Source organism: Sceloporus undulatus, chromosome 8, assembly GCF_019175285.1.
Source record: "Sceloporus undulatus isolate JIND9_A2432 ecotype Alabama chromosome 8, SceUnd_v1.1, whole genome shotgun sequence".
In the NCBI taxonomy this organism is placed as follows: Eukaryota; Metazoa; Chordata; class Lepidosauria; order Squamata; family Phrynosomatidae; genus Sceloporus; species Sceloporus undulatus.
This window is the reverse complement of record NC_056529.1, coordinates 30609230-30630872: the sequence shown is the minus strand read 5'-3', so window position 1 is coordinate 30630872 and position 21643 is coordinate 30609230. Positions and strand designations below refer to the sequence as shown.

The 21643-nt window shown below is 40.5% G+C and overlaps 1 protein-coding gene across 6 annotated transcripts in view; it reads left to right on the top strand.

Moving 5' to 3' along the window:
* Positions 1-21643, top strand: part of EEF2K (eukaryotic elongation factor 2 kinase) — a 36285-nt gene that overhangs the window by 2228 nt on the left and 12414 nt on the right. For 3 of the 6 annotated variants that reach the window (XM_042480909.1, XM_042437224.1, XM_042480907.1), the window contains exons 2-12: positions 7142-7268; positions 8840-9146; positions 9970-10020; positions 11626-11726; positions 14704-14764; positions 15608-15645; positions 16835-17006; positions 17760-17909; positions 18129-18261; positions 20221-20348; positions 20495-20696. In XM_042480909.1, coding sequence (XP_042336843.1) covers positions 8901-9146; positions 9970-10020; positions 11626-11726; positions 14704-14764; positions 15608-15645; positions 16835-17006; positions 17760-17909; positions 18129-18261; positions 20221-20348; positions 20495-20696 — 1282 coding nt within the window. In that variant the 5' untranslated portion in view covers positions 7142-7268; positions 8840-8900. Of the gene's footprint in view, positions 1-4537; positions 4866-7141; positions 7269-8839; positions 9147-9969; positions 10021-11625; positions 11727-14703; positions 14765-15607; positions 15646-16834; positions 17007-17759; positions 17910-18128; positions 18262-20220; positions 20349-20494; positions 20697-21643 lie in introns of those variants that run through there. The other 3 variants (XM_042480910.1, XM_042480908.1, XM_042437223.1) reach the window with 3 other exon arrangements.

The window sequence follows — 21643 nt, the reverse complement described above, 5'->3', positions numbered from 1 at the left end:
TATTTAGATGTCCCAGTTTGTGCGAATGCTGGGTTTGCCATTAAGGTAATAGGACACTGCGTTTATTCACTTTGCTTTGTATCATCGTCTACTTTAGACAAAGCCCATGAAGGCTAACAGCAATAATGCACCTTTTGTAAATACAATAATAATACATCTTATGTAAAAAACAATTTACCTTGGTTTACCATCAGCCTTTAACATTTTGAAAGGATTTTTTGTGAATGGATGTTTTTGTTGTCGTTCAGAGTTCTCAATTGCATTGGGTATCAAATTATGTTCATATGGAAAAAGCACAGGCCTGTGGTCTTTTCTGGAAGCCTGGGTGCGCATATTGTGCCCATAGCCATGCTTGCTTGTCAGGCAGAGAATTATAATCCTTATGTTCTGTTGCTTTGAAATGTACTCGCACTGAAACATGTTTCCATGCCATTTAATGTCTGCGCAAGGAGTGCAGGAGGAGGGAGAGAGAAGGGTTCGGTGGCATCTGTTCTCCACCGCTAAGGGAATCAGGGGATGGTACAGGAATAAGGAAAGTGAATGTTTCTTTTCTGCTAAGCAATCTAGATCTTGTTAATTAGAAACCAAATATCATGTTCTGCATTTTGAATATCCTTCCTTTGTCCTACTCAAACCTGAGCATCAGAAAAAGGTCTTCCTCTCCGGCTGCTCTTTTCCTAGTATGCTGTTTGTACAGGAAGGACAAAATGGGGGCCTTCCTCCTTCACATAAGAATTTGCCCTCATCCAGTGAAATTTTCCTGCTGTCCTCAAATTTCTAGCATTGCTGAGAATGAGAAAGAGAAAATCATTCACACCCAGAATCCTTATATTTGCTGTGATTGCATTCCCAAGGCTCCTTTGCCTCCTACCCCTTTTTGGATGCTTACATTCTTATTTCTGGTTGCTTTTAATTTACAGCAATGCTGAAAATTTGGGGATTGATGGAAAAGGTCTCTTGCAGGAGGCGGAACGCCCTCATTTTGCTCCTCTGGACTATATGAACTGTGTCCAAAGAGCACTGAAACATTTTACAAGTCCATGGAGGAAGCTACTTGGTGTTCTGACTATACATTGGTCCTTCCACAATTGCTGGGGTTAGGCATGAAGGTCCCCACGAATGTGGAAAAGCTGCTCCAGTGCAACTCTGTGGCCAACATCTGCTACAAATTGATCATAGAGAATCGTGCTGGAGGACCTACAAATGCCTAGAGTAGACTCTATGGCCAACGTCTGGCAGAGTTGCACTGGAGGACCTATACATTTCCAGAAATAACATATTAATCTAAATTGCAAATAATCGACACCGTAAAAGTCAAAGCCGCAAATGCAGAGGGCCAACTGGACTGTTTTTACTTGGGAAATAAGCCCTTCTGCAGCTACTCTCAGGGGAAAATGCACCTCTGAACACAGTGAGTTTTTCATTTGAACAGTGATTAATAGGATCCTGCTGTAATGGAGTCTTTGTCGTAGGAGGTTGTGGATTTGATGTCGTCGCTGTAAGAGAACTCGCTGTTTTGAAATGGAACTCATGGCAGGGATGATTTGAGTGCTTGTCAAGAAAGGGTTATGAATGCTTTTCACCCAAACAATGCACAGGCAAAAGCGGGCTGCTCTTAACCGGAGCGTGGATAATGAGATTGTGGTTGAGCTCTCATTTGTTAGTACTGTAGAGGATTTTGCTGTGCTCTTAGATTGCAGAGTGTTGATGTAAGGCAATGGCACTCAGATTGACTCTGTCAGCAGATCTGTTTATTGACAAAATCACATGTTTTTGGTGCGCATGAAAATGGAGATCTAGAGAGGGCAACAGCTGAAATACGACAACCAAAAAGAAAAAACCTTCCAGCAAACACAGCGACACGATAGCAACCACTTTCATACTGCTGCTAAGAATTATGTAATTAGGTTGTGTCATTACACTGAACTGTTGTAAAAATAATATGGGTTACAGTTTCATGAGGAAAGCACATGATAACCAACAAATCTATGTCTGTTTAGTTCAAATAAAGGCCTGTATGTTTAGAGGTTGTGGCCTGTGTGCAAAATGCATAAGAATGTGAATCTGTATTACATCCCTTTGTGTAGAGACTATTTTGCCTTCCAGATTGCTTTCTCAGTGCTAAATTGTCTAAAGGGAGATGCATGCTTGCGTCAAGCCCTAAATTAGTAGTAAAATTAATTTTCTAATATAGAATAGTAATGGTGGAAATAATTTGAGATAGTGTTTGTTGGAATAGTATGCAAAATAACACTGTCTATTCTCAATGCACAGTTAAAATCTCTTACAATTATAGTATTGTTCTATTCTACACATTCAGGGAAGAAGAAATGCACATTACAACTGGGATTATGAGAACAATTGGTTCAGTGGCCGAAAGGAGAAAGTAATTGTTGTTTTCTCTGTGGATTTAATATCGCTGATGGTTTCTAGTCCTTTGAGGCTGCAGAGAGACTGGAAAAGCCCTTTTTGAAACCTAGCACCAGGGGATAAATAATGCAAAAAATAAGAACACACAGCTAGGATTTATTTGTCATTGGTTCATAGAACTTGAATCCAGCTTTTCTTGGTGCAGAATTTGGATGGCGGCTTTCTTTGGGAAAGGGAAGAGCCATGGATGTTTGTTCCATTTGTATGATGCCTTTCTCCCAGAGTGGGACCCAAGACGGTGGGACTGAGAGCTACTCCTCCAGCTCTTCAAACTCTAGTAGGTTTATGTGGGGAAAGCACTGCTTAGGAAACACTGCTGTAGACTAGTGGTTTCCAACCTTTGCTCCTCCATTTGTTCCCAACTTCAACTCCCATAAGCTTGGCCAACAGTCAGGGATTCTGAGAGCTGAAGTCCAAAACATCTGGAGGACCAAAGTTTGGGAATCACTGGTCTAGACTTTATAGGTCTGACCAGCACTTTGAATTGTGTCCAGAAATAAACCAATAGCCGTTGAAGCTGTTTTAACAAGGGAGTTACATGATCCCTATAACTGGCTCCAGTCAGCGTTCTTGGTAGTTAGGACATCTGGTCACCCTGAGAGAGTAGCAATGATCCTGTAGGGCACAACATAGGATAATAGTGCCCTATGCAGAACTACATTACAAATAGCCTCTCAACTCTTCTCTTCAGCCCCTTTTTGTAGCTGCAGGAGTTGTTGGGTTTGGAGAAGTGTCAGGCTGTGTTCCTGTAGCCAGGTGCCAAATGATAACTTTACCTGGTGAGATCAGCTGAGGTTCTCTGGAGGCATCAATGGATGATATAATCATTCTGCATCTAGTTACAGAGACATAGGCCTGTTACAGACTGCCATAATAAAGCTGCTTCGGGTCTCTTTGGAGGTATGCTGTTTAAATGATGCATGGGTCCTAAGAGTCCGAAAGCTGCCCTCCAGTGCTTAGGAATGGAGTGTGGCTTTGGCGCGACCTCCGGACTCGTAGGACCCATGCATCATTTAAATAGCATACCTCCAAAGAGACCCGAAGCAGCTTTATTTTGGCAGTCTGTAAAAGGCCATAGACAGAAGCTTCTCCCATCCCACACACTCTCCATTGCAAAATATTGCAAGGGATATTTTGGTCATTGTGGAGGACGGAAGAGAATACCAGTTTCCACAGCAACCAAAAAGAGATGCATACAGGTATAAGGTGGACTTAAGCCTTCTGATCTTGGAAGCTTAGCAGGATCAACTCTGGTTAGTATTTGGATGGGAGACTGCCAACACATACCAGGTGCTGTAGGCTATATTTCAGAGGAAGGAACTGGCAAAACCACCTCCAGGTGGAACTTGCCAGAGAAAATCCTAGGAGAATCATAGGGTGTCATAAGTCTGCAGACAACCTAAATCCACACATGTGCACTCATGTCACTAATAGGATGCTAGCTAGTGTGTCATACAGTTCTGTAGAGACATCAGAACAGGACAAGTGTCTGATTGATCATCCCAATAAATACAGTACAGTGGGCCCTCCACATTTGCTGGGGTTGGGGGCTCAGGACCCCCATGAAAGTGGAAAAACCACAAATAAGAAACTGATAGGTTTTTCAACCTGAGAGAACACCTCTCTAAGAATCTCTGATGCAACTTTGTGGTCAACATCTGTGGGAATTTGACCATAGAGCTCTGCTGGAAGACCTACAAATGCCAAGAGAAGTCTTCTCTCTTGGAATCTCTAGGTCCTCCAGCATCACTCTGTGGTCAAATTCCAGAAGAGTCACACTGGAGGACTTAAAGATTCCTAGAGAGAACATAGTAATGACATCTGTGAATAATCAGAGCTGCAAAAGTGAAAGCGGCAAATGTTGAGGACCAAGTGCACTGTTTTAGAGCTGCCAGCAACTCCATTTTGTGTATGAGCAAAATCCCATCCCAATAGAAGGACTTTGCACCACCACTGAGATTGGATAAAAGTCTCTCTGTCTTCCTATTGGCACCACAAAGTCCGATCACTTTCCCCCACCCTCCCAATAGGTCCAATGAGGTCTCATATGGTGGCAGCAGAATCATTGGTTTGAGAATCTGCTCCTTTGGCTGTGTGTGGATGTTGTTGAAACAGAGAAAGTACAGGGAGTGCTCAGGGAAGCGAACAGCTTGCTGCACAGCCTCTACTTGTCAGAGATAACGCCTGAAGGAGGACAGCTGGATTTGTTTCAGCAATGTCCCCGCTTTGCTGACGGCACAACATTCATATTCTTCTTTAGGGGCTGGAGCATATGAGAAGTCTGCTGGAATTTCTTGCCTATGATATTTCCATTTTGAATGGGCTTTCAGTTGCAAAGACTGTGTTTTGTACAAAAGCTCATGCTGCCATTTTTTTTCCTTTCATTTAGTCTCAAAGGTGCTACGAGATCTTTCTACATACTGTGTTTCATGTGTGTGAGTAACCAATTGTATTTAGCTGTGTGCTTTGTGTGTATGGTACAGGCATACCTCTGTTAATAAAGCCTCTTGACAGTGAAGTTTCTTTTTACAAAGTCATTTTATACCCCCAGCTCCTCTTTCTTCAGATCCTCTCTCTAGCTGGATGTTTTAACATCATGGATGGTGAAGAAGGGCTAGAAGGCCTTAGTCTCTTCAGTGTCAGGGTACTGCAACGTTTCTGCTGTAAACACCACAATAAAGTGTAGCACTGGGAAAGAATGGGATTTGCAGTAGCTGTTTGTAGAGTAGCTTTGTGGGGTTGTTGCAACAGGCATTCCTTACTGAGCATGTGCGAACAGCTTAAACTGGGAGAGAAAATAAATCTGCCTCATTGAATATACCCAGTATGTTAAGGATCTGTAAGTCTGGCCAACAAAATTGAAATCATGAGAAAAAAGAAGGCTGGTGAAAGAAAAAAGAGAATCCCTAAATGCATGTTGGAAGAGGCCTTCACATAGTCTCTAGAAGGTTGGAAATGTTTTGGTTAGCATTGCAATGCTTACCTGGCCTGGTTGTTTCATTTCACATGTGCATAGTTTTGCATTTTAAAAAGGGGGAATTATTGATTGAAACCTCTAGAACAGCTCTTCTTTTCTGTGGGTTAAGAACCTATCTTTATTCTTTCCATGTTGTTCTTCCCTCTAGTACCAGGTTTCTTGCTAAAGAAGTAATGTCCAGGAACATGCATTTTATTAAGTGAGATATACCTGTATAAATGATTACAAATAATTCTAACACCACCAACACCTTGTTTTCTTTAGATGGCACAGTATAGATGAGTGCAACTTTATCCCCACAATATTTCCTCAAGGGAAGCTGTATTTGTGCGCATACGTGTCTGTATATGCACATGCATGGCTGATTTTAAGCACCCACCACCCACCCATTTTCAAGTAACGTGATATTTGTGTGTGATGTGTGTGCAAACTGATTGTAATGCTGCTTCCCCAATCCCTCAGATAAGGCTATATTGGGGCTGGTTGGTTTGTATGTAGCGTGTAAACATACACATATTTCTCTGGCTTCTTTCCTTAGTCTCTTTGTGTGCCTTCTCTTGTGATGAGTTGCATAGTTTATGGTCAGGAAGGGAAGAAAGCAAACAAGTGAACGTGTTCTACTGGGAACAGAAAGTTACTCATTACTTAAGTTTGGAGCGCCTGTCATGTATCAGGGAATTAAGTGTTCTGTGTGTGTTTGGGGTTCTTTATAAAAGCAGGTTTTCTCTATAAGGATAAAGTAGGCAACTACTGTCCAGCCGTGTCTTGATTCAGCTACTTACTGTATAGTCAAGTATATATGGTAAAATGCCTCAGAGCGGGAACTGTTGACATGTTCTTAGGACAGATGATGTAGCCATCTTGCCACAGTTATACAGGTCTGGGTTTGGTTAGTGCCCAGATAAGAGACTATTTGTGAACTATGGGCCATAATTTTGTTGGTAAGTGTACTTGTGCGATTGTAGGTTCAGATGGCATCACGAGTGAGAGTACTTTGATGGGTGATATGGTTGCAGCTACTGTGGCAGCAGGAAGGGTGGCATAGTTGTCTTCAGGAGCTGGCAGAGCTGTTTCTAGCTGCTGCTTTCACTGCTCCCAAAATAAGCTGACACAAGTCACCAGAAGGATTTCAGTTTGGAGCATTTAAACAAAAAGCTAATGTTACTCAGCTGTAATGTCACTTGGTTAACATTACCTGATGTTCTTTGTTGCTTTTTCAGAGTAATACATTATTAGACAGTACTTGTGTATAGCTTTTTGGGTAAGGTGTTAAGAATGTGTTTCTTTTCAGTTACTCACTTTCTTCTTGTTCCAAATATATGCTTAAAATAGCAAACTGGCCAAACTGTTTTAGAAGGATCTAGCAAATGTTTATATTCTTAAAAAGTAAAGCTCAAATAATGACCTTATCAGTCATGGTGTTATTTTGCAGAAGGAACCAAGCTCTGGACCTTGCCCCAAAGTCCTGCCCTGATGGCCTGAAATAATTCACTGTGGTGGGATACAGATAGACATCGCTATACTTAACATTTTCTTCTCAAGCTAGGTCAACGCATAGGCTTTTAGTCTTCAGAGAACTATGTACACTGTGTTGTTGGGGGGAAATACTGTCTCTAATTTTAGCTTATGACTGAGCTCAGATGAAGTTGAATTATTGCGCTGTACTTGACAGGACGGTTTGTTGGCGTGAGCCAGTTCTCAGCACTGGAGGTAACAGGCCTGTATTTCTTGCAGGGCTGTTGTTCTGATAGAACGTGTGGCTTTCTGCTCCGCCTGATTCCTGGAGACTACCTGGAGAAGAGTTCTGCGAAACGTGGAGGCCTGCGTTCAGCTTCCTCCATTGGAAGCTGGTCCACAAGAGGTAATACCCCCCCTTTCCCCCTCTTTTAATATAATAATAATAATAATAATAATAATATGATTTATTTGTATACCGCTTTTCCTACGATCAAAGCGGTTTACAGCATATATTTTATACTCTCTGAATTTGCCGGATGATCTTGAGCAAAAGCATCTTTGAGACTGAGTTTTCCCATCTGGTTGTTGCTCTCATCTAGCTTAGCCTTCCAAGAGTGGGTAGCCTTGCAGGATTTGTGTTGTATTTTACAAGAATCCCAGTGATGATCTTGGTCAAAAGATGTATGCTTAGAATTCATAAATCCTGAGCCCTGGAAATGGTTAAATTTAGCAGTATAATGTAATGGAGTGTGTGTGTTCATTTTTTTTTTGCTGCTATTGGAAAACATTGAAATGTCAGAAATATTTGCTGATGATGAAACAGGTATGCTTCCCACACTCCTATATCTTTGGTAAGGGATTGAAGGTACTTTGCCTTATTTGTGTCAATCTGTACCTAACTAGAATTCTTTAGAGTTTATTGTTTAGTTCACCTCGGCTCCCAAGATTGTAAACAGCAATATTATCCGGTGGACAGAATTCCCATTACACTGGTCTACTGTAAATCTGGATTTTCCTTTTGTCCACTTTTAGTCAATACTGTTCGACTGACAGAATGCTAATGGGCTCTCAGACAGTGGTCCCTGCCAGCTCTATTTAAAGATGTCAGGAATTGGACGTGGGACCTTTTGCATGCAGAGCACATACTCATCACATCATACTGCTCTCAGGTTCCTGATCTAATAAGAGCACTTAAAAAGAAGAGAGAAAATTGAAGGAAGAGAAAGATGGATCATATACCGACCCAGAATGTCACATGAAAATGGCTCCAAACATGACAAACCTGCATAAATAAAATGTAACTGTTTGCCTACTGTGCAACCCATTGCTCCTCTTAAGTTCCAAAAAGCTGATCAAACAGTGGCTGATGATATAAAAAAATCAAATTGTTGATGAATCTCTGAACATTTCTGGGTCACATTTTCGACCCAATATGCAACAATGCAGCCAGTTGAATGTATATAGCCCCCATTCCTGCCAGAGTAGTCCATTTTGATCAATATTTTGCAGCATGCAAAGGACACAGTGGCTCAGTGGTTAAGACACTGACTCTCACGATTGCAAGATCAGCAGGTCAGCAGTTAGAAACCGGGCGCCATGTGACGGAGTGAGCTCCTATCGCTAGTCCCAGCTTCTGCCAACTTAGATTGAAAGCATGCAAGTGCAAGTAGATAAATAGGTGCCATTTTAATGGAAAGGTAACAGTGTTCTGTGGAGTCATGCTGGCCACATGATCACAGAATTGTCTTTGACAATGCTGGCTCTTCAGCTTAGTAATGGAGATGAGCACTGCCCCTTACAGTTGGTCACAACTAGACAATCATGTCAAGGGAAAAGCTAAACCTTTTATCTTTTTAGGCCTGATGGAAATGGTAAAAGTGCCTAAACTCTCATTTCCACATGCAATCTCCTCTGTAACCCATCACAAAAATAATTTGAATATTGTTTTTCCTCCCAACCTCTTCTCTCTGCTAGGTTCTTCCATCTGTAATACTGGCTACTTCAATCATCACACGAGCAAGGCTCTTCTACCAGCATGGCGGAGGAAGATCTTATCTTTCACATCGAATGCATCGAGAATGCCAAGTTAACAAAAGCTGGAAGTTACCATGACGCTGATAGTGAGGATGAAGATAACTATTATATCTGCTCAATAACAGATGATCATGACCCTATCTCAAATAAGGCAGGGAATGGCAAAGTCAGTAACTATTACAGTAACTTGGCTAAAAATGAGCAATATTCTTCAAGTGCTTCTCCTCGAAATTCTTTCCATTTCAGGGTAAGCATCTATCCTGTCTAACCTGTTCTCTCTTGCACTGGCATGGCATGCAAGTCTGAATCTTTTTTAACAGCGTCTTCTCTTGTACTAACTACTGTGATGAACATTACAGCTCTGATATGTTTATCTGGACCTGTTACTACTCTTAGTCAATGCTCTGGTCTACTTTTTCATGTTCTGACCAACTTGCACTTTCTTCAGCATGCATGGTTGCTGCACATAGGAAAGACTGTACACAGTAGACACCACGACTTGAGAAACGAGCATGAACCCTAGCCAGCTGCATGAAATAATATAGTGTACCCCATTTATAGGCAATATCACCCAGGGGGAATTTTGAGAACCAAGCAAGAGTGTTGAGCCACCTGCTCAACTTCATACATACCCAAATGGCCTGATAGTACCACCAACTAGTACCATCTCCTTTGCCTATCATTTGGCATCTGGGTTGAACCAGGCTGCACTATACATGGAGCTGCATTTAATGCAGGATATTCAGTGGCTGAAAATTATTGTAACTGCAGTAGTAGTTAACCACTCCCCATTCTTTATTATTATTATACTGTTAATCATTAATGCCTCTTTCACTAACATGCAAGGGTCAAGTCAAAGGTGCCAATCCAAACTTGGAATATGAGGATTTTTATCATTCTAAGCATTAGTATGTTGTTCCTTAGATTACTACTTTCAGAAGCATTTGTTCGAAGCCTTTTGAGAAGTCGTTGCTATGTGACTTTAGTATGTGGTTCAGCTTAAATGACTGTTTATTTTGCATCTTCTGTCTGTGTCCTCTGCTTGATTGTTTCTCATGTATGTCCTTTAGAATGGCACTCAGCGGCATTCTAAGCATGGCTCTGTGGTTGACCGTAGCCGGGTAGGTCAAAAATAATGTGTTAATATTTCTTGCAAGATTCTTGCAGATGTTTGTTCATTTTGCTTTATTTAAAATTATCTCCATTTCATAAAATTGTAACCCCTCAAAATCAATAAAGTAGAATGTCAGTTTTGAGAATATGGTAATTTAAATGCAACCCTGTACAAGTCTATTCAGAAGAAAGTGCTACTGAGTTTACTTATTCCCAGGTACTGTAAATGGGTATTGATTTGCAGCTACAAAGTATGCATTAGGAAGTCATACCCACACATTAAAAGTCACGTGTGCAATTGTTACTAGAGGTGATTTCTAAACAATCTGGTCTTAGATTTTCTATATAGGTGTAGTTTCTGCATTAGATTGTTGTCCTGTTTGCAGTAGCATTGACTGAGATGTCAAAATACTTCTGCTTTTTTCTTTTCTTTCTAAGAATTTATAATGTTTTTTTTAAAAAAAGAGGAGTATTTCCTTGAAGAGGAAAATGCAAAATAAAAAATTGACGCAGATGGAAGAAATCACTTCAATATTTAATACTTGCATTCCCACAGTAACAGATTTGAATCTAGATGTAGTCAGACTTTGAAATCTGTAGGACTTAAACTATTCACAATTAAATTAAGTCCCATTAATTTCAATGACTCTGCTTGAAGTATAGATTATTAAAGCTGAATTAGACCTGTATAGTATTGGAATCAATGATTCATCTGGAGTTGTAATATTCATCTGCATCTCTCAGGTACTAACATCTGCTTTTGCTGCTTGGTGACAGTGAGCTTGTGGTTTAAAGCTAGTGTTGTAAAAGGGTTTGCTTCTTAATATTCTTCTGTGTTTTATGCTTATGGGACAGGGAAGCTTTTGTTTTTGCGTGTTTCAGCTTGACTACATGACCTTAAAAGAATAAAAATGCATTAAGAATACTTGGCCAAATAAGGAGGCATTTATCTGAGGACAGCAATAGTTCAGGAACTGTTCTGGAAAAGGACCAGCTGACTCAGTGGCATAAGTCAAAATGTTGTAAAAGAAAGCATATGTGTTGGGAGGCTGTCTTCACATTCACTGTTCTTCAACCCAGTACTTTTTAGACCAAGATGTTTGCAATGGACTGCTGTGGTTCTCGCCCTCTGAAGGAGAGGTCCCATTCATTGTATCTCGTAGTCCTGCTCCAAAGTTCATAACTGCAGAAAATCCATTAAGGAGAAAAAGACTGAGTTGAATGCTGGCTTCTAATTGCTTGTTTGATGAGCTCCCTTTCTGGAAACATCTGCTGCCTTCCATTTATAGCTCTCCTGAGTTTTCCCATCACTTACTCTGTCTTTACAATAAACAACATCCATTAGTGAAAGCAAGACAGGATAGCTGTGAACACATTTCACCTGGTGGCTAGGGTTAGCAGACTGAAAACAGGAGAGGGCCCCTGCAGTTTTATCAGTTGTTCAGAAGCGGGAATTTTCAGGAGGTGTTGCTTGTTATCTGAAGAGCTGAAATTCCCTCTTCTGCACAACCATTAAAGGTGCAGGAGCCCTCTCCAGTTTTCACTCTGGCAGCCCTGTTGCTGGTTCTTGGAGCCATTCATCTGAAAGCATCCTAATTTTTCACCTCCTGCAGGAAGCTTGGAAGCACGCCATTGAGAAAGCCAAACACATGCCGGACCCTTGGGCAGAATTTCATCTGGAGGAGATTGAAACGGAAAATGCCACACGTCACAGGTCTGTAGCTATTTCTGATTCTACGACTGACACTAAGTTCATGCCTTTGGCCTATATAGGTATGGAACTGAACCCATACAATAGTTTTTTGTGGGTTTTTTGGGCTATGTGGCCATGTTCTGGTAGAGTTTATTCCTGATGTTTCGCCAGCAGCCATGGCTGGCATCTTCTGTTCAGCAAGACCTGGGCTTTGAGGCACCATAAGGGGAGAAATGAACAGGAAGCCATAACAGGTTGCTGCAGACTGATTAAATGAAATGAGTGATAACCACATGGCTTGTTTTAATTAGCAATTTTGTTTATGGCCTTTGCATTTAATCTTGAGATAGGGTTTTTTTGTTTTGTTTTTTGCTTGCTTGTATGTGAGTTGTTGTCATAAGCTTTTATTACTTAACACGATGTGAACAAACAGAAACAGAGTGTCTTTAACAAATATACACAATACATTGTGGGGCTCTTCTAAATTACCAAATTAGTTATTACCACAGTTTAAAAACAGCCTTGATGTGGACAGTCTTCAACGCTGTTCTGAATGCATGGAGAGAAGTCCAAGATGTAAGGTCTCTTTGATGCTACATAACTGTAGAACTTTGATGCTGCTTTAACTCTTATGGGGCCAAAACACACTACGGAAATAATCCAGTGTGAGACTGCTTTAACTGCCCTGGCTGAGTGCTTGGGAATTATTGTGTCACCAGAGCCCTCTGACAGAGAAACCTAAATGTATCATGAAATTTCAATACCTAGCACTGAGCCGGGTCAGTTAAGGTGATCTCAAACTGGATTATTACTGTGATGTGTCTTGGACCATGGTTCCAACTGTGGGATCCAGTCGGGACTTAGAAGTCTCTCCTAAAGAGTTTTAGTGACTCAATAAATTCTAAATAGCCATAGTAGTTGGATCAAAGTGATAGAATTTTGTATTTTGAAAGAGATTTAAGTCAGTACAAAGAGAGTTCCACAATTTAGGAGTCACTACTGAAAAAACCCTATCTCTTTTGCCCACTCACCTAAATGATTTTAAATAGCAATAGCAAGTACAGTACATTTCTATACAGTTTATCAAAGTTACATTTTTTGTGGTTTCCTCACAGTTTATCCCCCATAGCTTCAAAATTTCCAGTAATTTTACATATGTACTACAGATCTCAGAATCCACCATGTTTTGGAAACTGTAATCCCCCCCCCCCAATTAACTTTTCCCTGCTCTGGAGTTCATAAAGGTTAGACTTGGTCAAGCTTGCTCTTAGCTTTGCTGTGCTGTTCTTTTTTAAAGGTTTATATTTTAACCATGCTTAACAGAGGAACATGGATACACAAGTAAAAGAAAGTAAAATCTATTCCCGAAAAAGCACAGTATGTGCACATCTCTAATGTGCAGCGACATGTGCTCTTGCAACAGTTCAAAGAAAATAATTAGTCAGCATTGCTCATATTTGCTGGTGCTTCACTTACACTGATGCTAATAAATCTAGTGGCATTGGCGTTTCAGCTCACCTTATAGCTAGCTACCTGTAGCTGTTTTGTTTAGATGATAAAAGAAAGCCCTGGGGCAGGGAATAATAATGCATCTACATGTTGCCTCGCCTTTCGTGGGCCAGAAAAACCTGTTTGCTCTCACATGCACAAAAGTGAGTGATCTTGCGTATCCCATTATCTCCAGAGAACATCGAACACATTGGAGTTGGAGAGGGCTGGTGCAGAAACTGTGACTGTATATGGACTTTAAAGACTTGGTACATAGATGTTGCCAGTTAAAATGCATGTTCTCACTATCACTATGGACCTTTCACACTACACCAGTTGTTCCCAACTGTGCTCCATGGAGCCCTTGGGGCTCCTCAAGTCAAAAAGGTTGGAAACCCCTGCACTACACAATTATAGCATTTATAGCATGCCATAATTAACATCCATAATTCCATCCTATGGGATCCTGGGATCTGGAGTTCAGGAAACAGTATACAGATTTTTCTGCCAGAGGACTCTAGCATCTCACTGAACTGTAAACCACAGTGGAATCGTAGTGCATTCATTATGTAAAGTGAAAGGGCCCCTGAATGTTAACACAACAAAAGTTTATAGCACTTTGATTCCACTTTAGCTGCCATGGCAACAGCCTGTAGAATCCTAGTTTGGTGAGGTACTAAAGCTCTCTTACTAAATTTCTGATGAAACTACAAATCACAGGCTTCAACATAATGGAGCCCTTACATTCCAAGTGGTATGAAAGGGCTATAACTGTGGAGCGTGAAAGGGCACAAAGTACATGTGGGCCAAAGCAAATCCTATATGATCAAGAGAAATTCTCTGTGTTTTGTTCTGAGATTTTGCAGAAGATTGTGTGTGAATCCAGTCAGTACTCCAGCCCAATGAGAGATGGCATTTCATCCTTTCTTCAGTGTTTTTGTTCTTTCCTCCCAAATCCTATTTGTTCATAGCCACTGAGGGAATAATTTTGCCCAGAAAAAGGCCATGGGACTAAGGATTAATTCTGTCATGTCTAGCCCACACAGATGTAGTTCCTATGGGGTTTGCCCTGTTGAACGCATTTTTTGCACATCCACACAAATGCAGTTAGGAAAATAGCTTGTGAAGGAAAATATACCACCTCACTATAGTCTGATAAGATTTGACCTTTGCCTGTCTTACACTGTTGTTTTTTAAACAGTAGAAAACCTCATTAGAGGGTTTTTGATGGCCATGAATACCAGTTTGCTGAGAGCAATAGCAGAGGTGTCCTGTAGGAAGTGTGATACTGGAAGTAGGCTTCTGGTGTACATTATGTTGTTTACTTAATTTCCCACAATGCCCCTGATATAGCATTGTTCCAGGGCATCGTGGGAATATAAAATGGCAACTCCTGGTATTGATTTCTCTGATTTCCTCATTCAAGACCTGGCAGCGGGAGAGAAAATGAAGTGTTTTCTTCCTATGTGCATCTTAATTATCAGACTTCAATATTTCATTTCTTTGACAGATACAATGCTGTTACTGGGGAATGGATTGAAGATGAGGTTCTGATCAAAATGGCTTCACAGGTGAGGACAGGCATGCATCTGTCACTTAAGTTTATTTTTAACACTATAATTTTACACCATTGTGTCTTTATCCTTTCTTCTTCCATCCATCCTGAATATGGCTTATGAAGTAATCTAACTGTTTTAACGTCACATAAATGCTGTAAAGAGGGTTAGGCCTAGACATAGCAACTGACTTAAAATGGTTTTATTGAATTTTTAAAATGTAAACACAAAGAGGAGAAAGCCAGAATGATGGAGTGGTTTGGTTACTGGACTGGGACTCTGGGAGACCAGAGTTCAATTTCCTGCTTGGCCATGGAAACCCACCCTTGAGCAATTCACCCTGTTTCAGCATCAGAGGAAAAAACTGTGTCAAGAAAGCCACTTGATAACGTTGCCATAAATACCTGAATACATACAACAACAAGGAATGCAAAGAAGTAAGGTGAGAAGAATGAGGCCCTGTGCAGACTGGCCATTAAGGCCAACCTGGTGCCGGAGTCGAGGCGTGGCATCCACATGACGCATGCCCTGACTCCGCCCCCAAGGAGCCGTGAGATAAGAGACCCATATCTGCCTTTGGAGTATGGGTCTCTTATCTTTAGCAAAAGCATATGGATGTCAACAATGATGACCATTAGTTAAGTTCCAACCTTTGTTTGAAAAAAGTGCCCACTGGGCATGTTCACATCTATAAATAAAAGTTCTATTTGTTATTTATTTATAACTTCATTGACATCAAATTTAATGATTCTTGATAAACATTTGTAAACTTCACTGGGTTTTAGTGTTTCTGTAGTACATGCAGAAATTTTGACATCTAGGCCGCCTTCAGATGAGCAATCATCTCTTGCTTTTCAGCCTTTTGGTCGTGGAGCGATGCGGGAATGCTTCAGAACGTAAGTGTTGCTACTGTTGCTTTTGATTTTCCTTGTTTGGCTGTTGCAGAAAGGGAAAATATGAATCATTTTCCGTTAAGATGTGAGCTCAGTCAGTATTAATTCAGAGTCACACATGTTCACCAGAGGAAGGAGAACTGCACAAGGCAAGTAATGGTGCCACACATAAGAAGGGTGATAGCTAACATTTTCTGTTGGCCAGTTTCACCTGAACTTTCACTTGAAGGCAAAGTGAATAAACTAATGCTGTTATACTTTGGAGATAACATGAGACATTATGACTCACTGGAAAATAGATAAAGCTGGGGAAAGTAGAAGGCAGTAGAAAACAGTAGGAAAAAAGAGGACTTTAAGCAGGTTGGATGAGTATCTTTTAGGAATGCCTTAGTTGTTTGTTCCTGCATGGCAGGGGCTTGGAGTAGATGGCCCTTGTGGTCCCTTCCAACTGTACAAGTGTATGATTCTGTGATTTACATGTGAGTATTTTTAGGTACAGCCTTCAGAAATCATGGGAGTAAATCTTATCAAACACAGTGTAACTCCTGCAAGTAAATGTGCACAAGACTGCTTTGTGAGTTGCTGCTTTTAGGTGGTGGCTACAGTTTGCTCTGTGTATCAAAAAAGAAACAGGACAATGACTGTCAGTTAATATCTTGCAAGTCACAAAGTCTGTGGTGCCCTTTTCTCCATCAAGAGAAAATACAAATATTTCAAGCCCTCCTTATGTGCTCAAGTACTTGTTTCTCTTTTGGCAAGTTTCAAGGAAGAAAATAATACTGTACATATTCAATCATGGAATTACAGGGGAACACATATCACTAATAGGAAGGATACATTTACAGCCCAATAGATATCTTGGAGATGGGACCCAAGTCTAAACACAGCATTCATTTTTATTTCACATAGACCTTAGACACATAGCCTGGAGGTAATTTAATTCAATAATTTGAATTTTTGTGCATGAAATGAGGTTTGTGTGCATTGAACCATCAGAAATCAAAGGTGTCACTATCCATGAAGGTTATTTTTTTAGGGGGGGGGGCATTTTGAATTTGAGAATTTCCAATAAGGGAGAGTCAACCTGTTTGTTCTAGTTGTGGGGGCTCCTCTATACTTCCCTGCTCCCATGCGATCATGTTTTTGCAGAGCCCAATTTCTCGTATCATTTTTATTTATTTTTCTCCTGTAGGAAAAAGCTATCCAATTTTTTGCACACTCAGAACTGGAAAGGTGCCTTTAACTATGTGGCCAAGCGATACATAGAATCAGTGAACAGAGATGTCTACTTTGAGGACGTAAGACTCCAAATGGAGGCCAAGTTGTGGGGAGAAGAATATAACCGGCACAAACCTCCAAAACAGGTACTTCCTTCAAGAGAAGATAGGAAAAAAACAATGATCAGTAACAATCCTCTGAAATTGCAAAGGAACTGCTATGGGGTTTTATTGGTGTAGATCCATTAAAGATAAGTTAATTTACTACAGATAAAACCAGTTATGTTCCATTAACAGCTCATTAGGTACTGAATTCTAATAAAATGCTGAGTAGAAGGCTTGTTGTGACTGTGTTCTTCAAACCACTTAAGGTAGAGTGGTGTGTTCCTTAACTGGACTGATCTCAGCTGTGAAGCTTGTTCTATTGAAACACAAATACATTGGCATAAGTAAAGTACCCAGAGAATATATGTTGATGGGCAGCCATATAAATGTAATAATTCCTGAACCACTATTGAGCAATATGTTTAATTGGATATATTTTTTGTATGAATTGTGGCTGGAGATGAGGTTTGTTCCAATCATTTTAGCAAAAAGAAAGGCCTGTCATGTTTTTTGTGTGTATGTTCCTTGGTTAAAATGTAGTGGAAAATCATGAATTTCTGCTGTGGGAATGAATCAGAACAAGCCTCCTGCTCAAGCATTCTTTCCTATCCATTCCTGCTTTACTCTGAGAGACTAAAATGTCCCATACTAGTTCATGTATGATAAGAAAACCCTCCTTAAATACATTGTGTACATTATTCTTTCTTGGTTAGAGTTTACCTAACCTGTTTTGTGTTTGATTCAAATGAGATGTGCTCCATTTATCAGATCTGTCTCGCTTCTTTCCTTTTCTAGGTGGACATAGTCCAGACCTGCATCATTGAAATGAAGAACAGACCAGGCAAACCTTTGTTTCACTTGGAACATTACATTGAGGGCAAATACATCAAATACAACTCAAACTCAGGATTTGTACGGGATGACAACATCCGCCTCACCCCACAGGTGAGCCTTTCCTGGTGACATTGGGTTGATAGCTAGGTTGGGAAGCCAGTATGTTGGGAGTTACATTTCTATGATGTCTGGGCAATCTCATAGTTTTCATCCCTCTCCTAAGAAGAAAGTTGCTCACATGATTCTGCATTCCAGTAGTTGTGCTAGCATATCTGAAGCAGGCCCAGCTTCTCTTCTCTCATGGCTGATAAACCTTATGATTCACTGCAGGCTTTTAGCCATTTCACGTTTGAACGCTCAGGACACCAGCTCATCATTGTTGATATCCAAGGAGTTGGAGACCTTTACACCGACCCTCAGATTCACACAGAGAGTGGCACAGACTTTGGTGATGGCAACCTTGGTAAATGTTTACGCGTTATAAGCATGATGACTTGGTAGAGGAATACGGTTGATCAGCAGGCAAATTCCACAGTGTAAGCAATCACCACTAAAGATTTCTGGATTAATTTTCCTTCTAGGTACACATAGGAGTTGTGGTATAAAGGAGTACATAAAGAATGTTGTCGTTCTTCCCTCTCCCCGCTCCCCAGATATTATAAAGATAATAAATAGGAGTAATCCATTCAAGCCATTCCTTAATAGGTTATCTTAGTCTTTGAAAACTTGTTGCTGCCACATATATTGAAATATTACTTCCATACATTCCTGACTGGAGGTGATGGGTATTGTAGTACACCACCTACATGTGGAATGTGCTAGACTGGGTGGCAATTCTGCCACTAGATTATGCAAGTGTACACCATTCTTTAGCAGTAGCAAGTACATTTATGTAATGCTTATCAGTGAACATACACTCCCTAAGCAGTTTACAATGTATAAGCTAATTGCTCCAACAAGCTTGGGTACCCATTTTAGCAACCTAAGAAAGGATACAAAGCTGAGTGGACCTTGGAGCCCCTGGGATCGAACCCACAACCTTGTGGCTTGCAGTACAGGTATTTAACTGCGGTGGAGCAGCATGAAAACTCAGAAATAGAAAACATTTATTTTTACTTCAAGTTCTGATCTGAAGAAGTGGGGTGGTGAGGAACAAAACAATTTTTACTCTCTGCCAGTTCTGTTCATAAATCAGCATGGTGCCACAATTAATAAACCACCTACAATGACCTTGTCCATTTAAATTTGCTGCCTAATCTCAAAACTCTATCCAAAACACAGAGGGCAGGAAAGTCTTAACAGCATGTGCATAAAATTTGATTTTTCAAGTGTTTTCCCCCAAGATTAATTTTCCCACCAGCAGGGCTTGTTGACATCCCTTGGAAGAGAGCACAAGAAAACGAGTAACAGTTCTCATTGCTACAACCTAGGCTTGAAGCTGTTTAGGTTCAGACTGGAAGTAACGTTGAAAGGAATGTGGTCAGATCTCCTCTGTTTTTAAGTCTAATAGTAGCCCCACAGTAAGGTGTGGATCTGACATGCTAGAATAGTGACATGCAAACTCTCCTAACCCCAGACACCATTTAAGCCTTCAATCAGGGACCTTGGTGGGCACTTGAACACCAAAAACTGTCTATGGATGCCAGGAATAGGTATCAGGCATGATCAGACAAATCATGATTTCCTAGTACAACATCTAAAAGTTAAGTGGACTGACATTCTCTAACTAAACAGTGGGAACAGTGTGCAGATTTAAATAGCTCCATTTTTAGTGTTACAGTACAGATATGCACACACACAATTGGAAGGAGTATTACATGTCCTCCTCATGTGTGTGCATCAGAGGCTTTCAAATTTTTGAGCCTTTCAGGTTTTTGAATTATGCAGTGAATTGTGTTGAGTAATAAGGAGCCCTGGTGGTGCAGTGGTTAAATGCCTGTATTGCAGCCATTCACTCAAAACCACAAGGTTGCGAGTTCAAGACCAGCAAAAGGTCTTGAGGCAGCATTTCATAGATAATAATTAATTTGTTTTATTTATATACCGCTATTCCAAAGATCATAGCGGTGAACAGCAAGTAAGCTAATTAGCATGTAAGCTAATTTGCCCCCAACAGTCTGGGTACTCATTTTAGCGACCTCGGAAGGATGCAAGCCTGAGTCGAGCTTGGGCCCTTTTGCTGGTCTTGAACTCACAACCTTGTGGTTTTGATTGCATGCTTTCAGAACTGCAGCAACGTTTCTAAGAAGCTTCAGAGCCCTATGTAAACATACATTAGGCATGTGACTGCAGCATTTTCAAAGCTTAAAAAAGATCTGGGAACAGTGACAGGAATAGCAGCATTTGAACAGATTCATAGGGATGATTTAGGGTGTTGCATATTGAAACTGTTTCTTCACAGGCCTCTTTTGATATCCCCCAGGTGTACGAGGTATGGCCTTGTTCTTTCATTCTCACTCCTGCAACAAGATTTGCAAAAGTATGGGACTGACACCATTTGATCTCTCCACCAAAGAGAAAGATGCCTTATTTCGAAGTAACAAACTGCTTGTAAGTACAGATTTGTAAAGACAGGGTGAGGAGGAGGAGGAGAGCTGTGCATGCTGTTTGTAGCCCATTGGAGAAAAGGTAGGGACATAAATGGGAAAATATATTAAATGTTTCATGTTTGTTACTTGTTGTTCTTTTTTGTCAAGGAATCTGCTCAGACTGTTCTGCGAGGCACAGAAGAAAAATGTGGTAGTAGCCGGGTTAGGACCATCTCAGGCAGTCGGCCTCCTCTGCTTTTCCGATTGTCTGAAAATTCAGGAGATGAGAGCATGAGCGATATGGCATTTGACTCGTTGCCTTCGTCTCCGTCTTCAGCAACACCCCATAGCCAAAAAAATGAGAATCTTCGTAAGTGACCCAAGATGTGTAGATCTTCACATTTGTTCTCACATAATTAGAACAAAGGAATTCAAGATCTTTTCCCCTTGCTGGACAAGATTATAAATTTCCCCCCATTTTCCCCTTATTTTTTTTTTCATATTTTAGACTTCTAGTGACCTTTTTTGTACTTTTTAGTGAAAAACATGTTTGTGTAAATAAAGTGCATGTTGACAAAACACTGTTTTCTTTGCACAAACCAGTGATTTTTGATATTTTTCTAGGCAAATGAAATAGTTAACTCTTTAAATCAAATTTGAGAAGTATTCCAGTGGTTCAACATTTTCTCAATGGGGTGTTTTTAATGTGTCATGGCACCCTCTCTTGTTCAACAGAAGAACATTTGCAAATATTGTTTATATCCCTAATGATTTATTAGCTGTATACATGCTATCAGGGCAAGGGTTTAATTCCCTGGGCTTGTTTTGAAGAGCCTCCTGAAAACATCAGTTTAGATTTCTGCCTAGCAGAGGGGATAATTGTTGGAAGTCCTTCTCCAATACTGATGGACCAAAGATACATTCTTTTCTGTAGTTGTGGATTCTTCCAGAGCCGCCTTTGCTTTATTTCAGGCACAAACTAAAAGTGTTGGCTTTTGGTGGAGTGCTTTAATTTTGAGCCTAAAGCAAAACCACACTTGTGTATGCAAGTACCCACTGGTTTGTGCTTCCGTTCTTTTCAGATTCAATTATTTTAATCCAAGTGCTTTGTGGACCAAAACCCCAGTGTTATTCCTAATCAATTAGAATGGTTTGCAGATAGTGGGAAAGGACATCATGAGCATGATTGTTTTCTGTACAGAATTAGGGCAGACATAGGATTTTTTGGTATAAATGTTTTCATGCTGGACCCTTATGCTTCTCTGTTTTTCTTGGCAAAGAAAGACCTAACACATACAGTCTCTACATTTCCTCCCT